Here is a 2,296-nt window from a genome sequence, read left to right on the forward strand (position 1 = left end):
ACACAAAATAAAATGCAACCTAGAGTGAACTAGAACAGAGTATAATAAACAAGAGTCACGTCAAGCCAGACTTTATTTATATAGCACGTTTCATAGTTGAATGATCAATAAATAAATAAATACATAACACATTCATACACATTAATTAAATAAACGATAAATAAATAAATAACATGTTCACACATTAAATAAATAAATAGATAGATAGATAAAATAAAGTGAAACATGAGCAAATACAATACCATGACAAACTAATAAATATTAAGAGATAAATAAATCAATAGACAGTGTGACACGTGTCCTACATGAGGACGACTGGTAAAATAAGAGTAGTTACACGATCAACGTGTGATGATTCACAATTCACAAGTCTGAAAGCTCATGAGATATACATTATACACTGCACATTGTGCAACGTAGTGTCGCCCAGCAGCGCTGAGACTCAGATACGTAGTACATGAAGTACTTCAAACGTAGACCCATCAAGACTGTCTTGGTGGGTCTACGTTAAACTGTTGCAGTACACAGGCGGACGTACTGCTGCTGTACTTACTGTGTGTCTCACAGTACATGTAGCTTCAATATGAAGCCCTGCTTTGATTCATATGTAAACATCACATGCCGGACATGCCGGGCTGCTCCACCTTCTCGTCTCTCTCGTGTCTTCATGTATTTTAGAAGCCTCGTGGTACATTCAGCTGCCAGTCATTCCTGCTTACAAGGAAAACACTCCAAAGAAGGTTTTCCCTGGGTCGTCGTCCAGGTTGGGCAGTAGCCTGGGCTCCGTGACCGTCCTGATCCTGTCTTCCTTCATCAGGCTGAACACGGCTCCCATGTACACGGCACTGAACCAGTTGCCCCCGCTGTCCGGGCCGCTGTCCGGGCCGCTGCTGGGCCTCTGCTCGCAGGCTGTGCGTATGGAATGCAGGATGGTCTCGTAATTATTCGGATCGCTGATCCCAAAGGATTTGGACCACCGCTTCACGATGTGGCTCAGGTGGACCTCCTGCTTCGCCACGCCCTCATCGTGCGAGTTGCAGCTGACCTGGAAGGAGGCCTGGCTGTACACAAAGTACAGGCCGTCCTGGGGGATCACGATCTCGTTGTTGACAAGTTTAAGATGTCCTTGTGAGTGGAACTGGTTTACGTCCCTTTTCCACTCCGCTGAGTCTTTGAAGGACGCATTATATTCACCTATTGAAAGAAGACAGTGAAGAATAAGTGGCAGACTAAGCACACAGACTGAGGACGTATCATCTTACAACAACTAAGAAGAAGAACTTCAAATATGAACCGCTCGGATAAAACGAATGGTGAGACGCACGCCATCTTATCTGTCTCGATTTGCTCAAAACCACGTTCACATTTCATTTCCTGAAGTGGTTTTCATCTTCTGTGTCAGACGAGTTCCTGTGTCTGGATTCATTTAAAAACAGAAGTGTTGTCCAGTCTGCCCTTACCTTCAACATGAATGGCGGCCCTGATATTCCCAGAGATCTGTCTCAACATGTGGCGGAGATCTGGAAAGAAGAGGAGACGGGTTTACCATGTGCTACCTGGCAGTCGCTTCCACACAGCAAACCATGTGAGCTTGTGGTGTGACCAGTCTGAATCCGTATCAGAGGATGAAACCAGGACTTCTTTTAAAAACGGTGTAATGGTGAGGTGAGGAAAAGGGGAAGAGTGCTTACCTCCATCTTGCTCAGTATGACTCTGCTCCTGCACAGGAAAGGAGAAAGAAAGAATGGTTAGTGTAAAGGAATGCCAGACCACCTGGACATGAAGTCTCTGAAGGCTTCATGGATGCTTCATGGATGCTTCATGGCACGCTGTCGTCAGGGTTACATGGTATTTACCTTGGCATGCCAGCTGAAGAAGACGGCTCCGGCAACACACAGTGCCATGGCCACCAGGGCTGCAGCCAGCCTGCGGCGGTGGCGGCTGCTGGGTGTGGACGGCTGCTGTGATGGCTTCACGTCCTGCTGCTCGCTGGTGTCTACGTCCAGCAACACTTCATGGTGTCCTTCCATTGTTGTAAATAGTGTTCCTGTTGCTTCGTCAGGAGAGCAAACCGTATCTAGCACACGCTTGGAGCTCGCCGTTTATCTCAGGGTGTCGTGCTGTGTCAAAATAAGGGTGTCACACACACAGCAAGTCACACAGCCCGCTGAAGAAGTGCTTCCTTGGTTGTGTGTCTGCTCTGCTGATGTGTGTGAGCAGGCTTTTAAAAGGGCTTCTCTCTGACAGGGAAACTCCGCTGATGTCACTCAGAGAGAAGTTGCTAAAGAAGGAAATC

At 46.9% G+C, this 2,296-nt stretch overlaps 1 protein-coding gene across 1 annotated transcript; it reads right to left on the minus strand.

The window, feature by feature from the left end:
• Positions 1 to 216: 216 nt before the first annotated feature.
• On the minus strand, positions 217 to 2,030 carry LOC130129100 (tumor necrosis factor-like). Its single transcript, XM_056298900.1, has 4 exons — positions 1,857 to 2,030; positions 1,692 to 1,719; positions 1,461 to 1,520; positions 217 to 1,194 (listed from the first exon to the last, which is right to left on the minus strand). Exons 1-4 carry the CDS (start codon positions 2,028 to 2,030, stop codon positions 716 to 718), a joined length of 741 nt encoding a protein of 246 aa, XP_056154875.1. The 3' UTR covers positions 217 to 715.
• Positions 2,031 to 2,296: the final 266 nt, after the last annotated feature.

The sequence above is a fragment of the Lampris incognitus genome, chromosome 18, assembly GCF_029633865.1.
Source record: "Lampris incognitus isolate fLamInc1 chromosome 18, fLamInc1.hap2, whole genome shotgun sequence".
Classification (NCBI taxonomy): domain Eukaryota; kingdom Metazoa; phylum Chordata; class Actinopteri; order Lampriformes; family Lampridae; genus Lampris; species Lampris incognitus.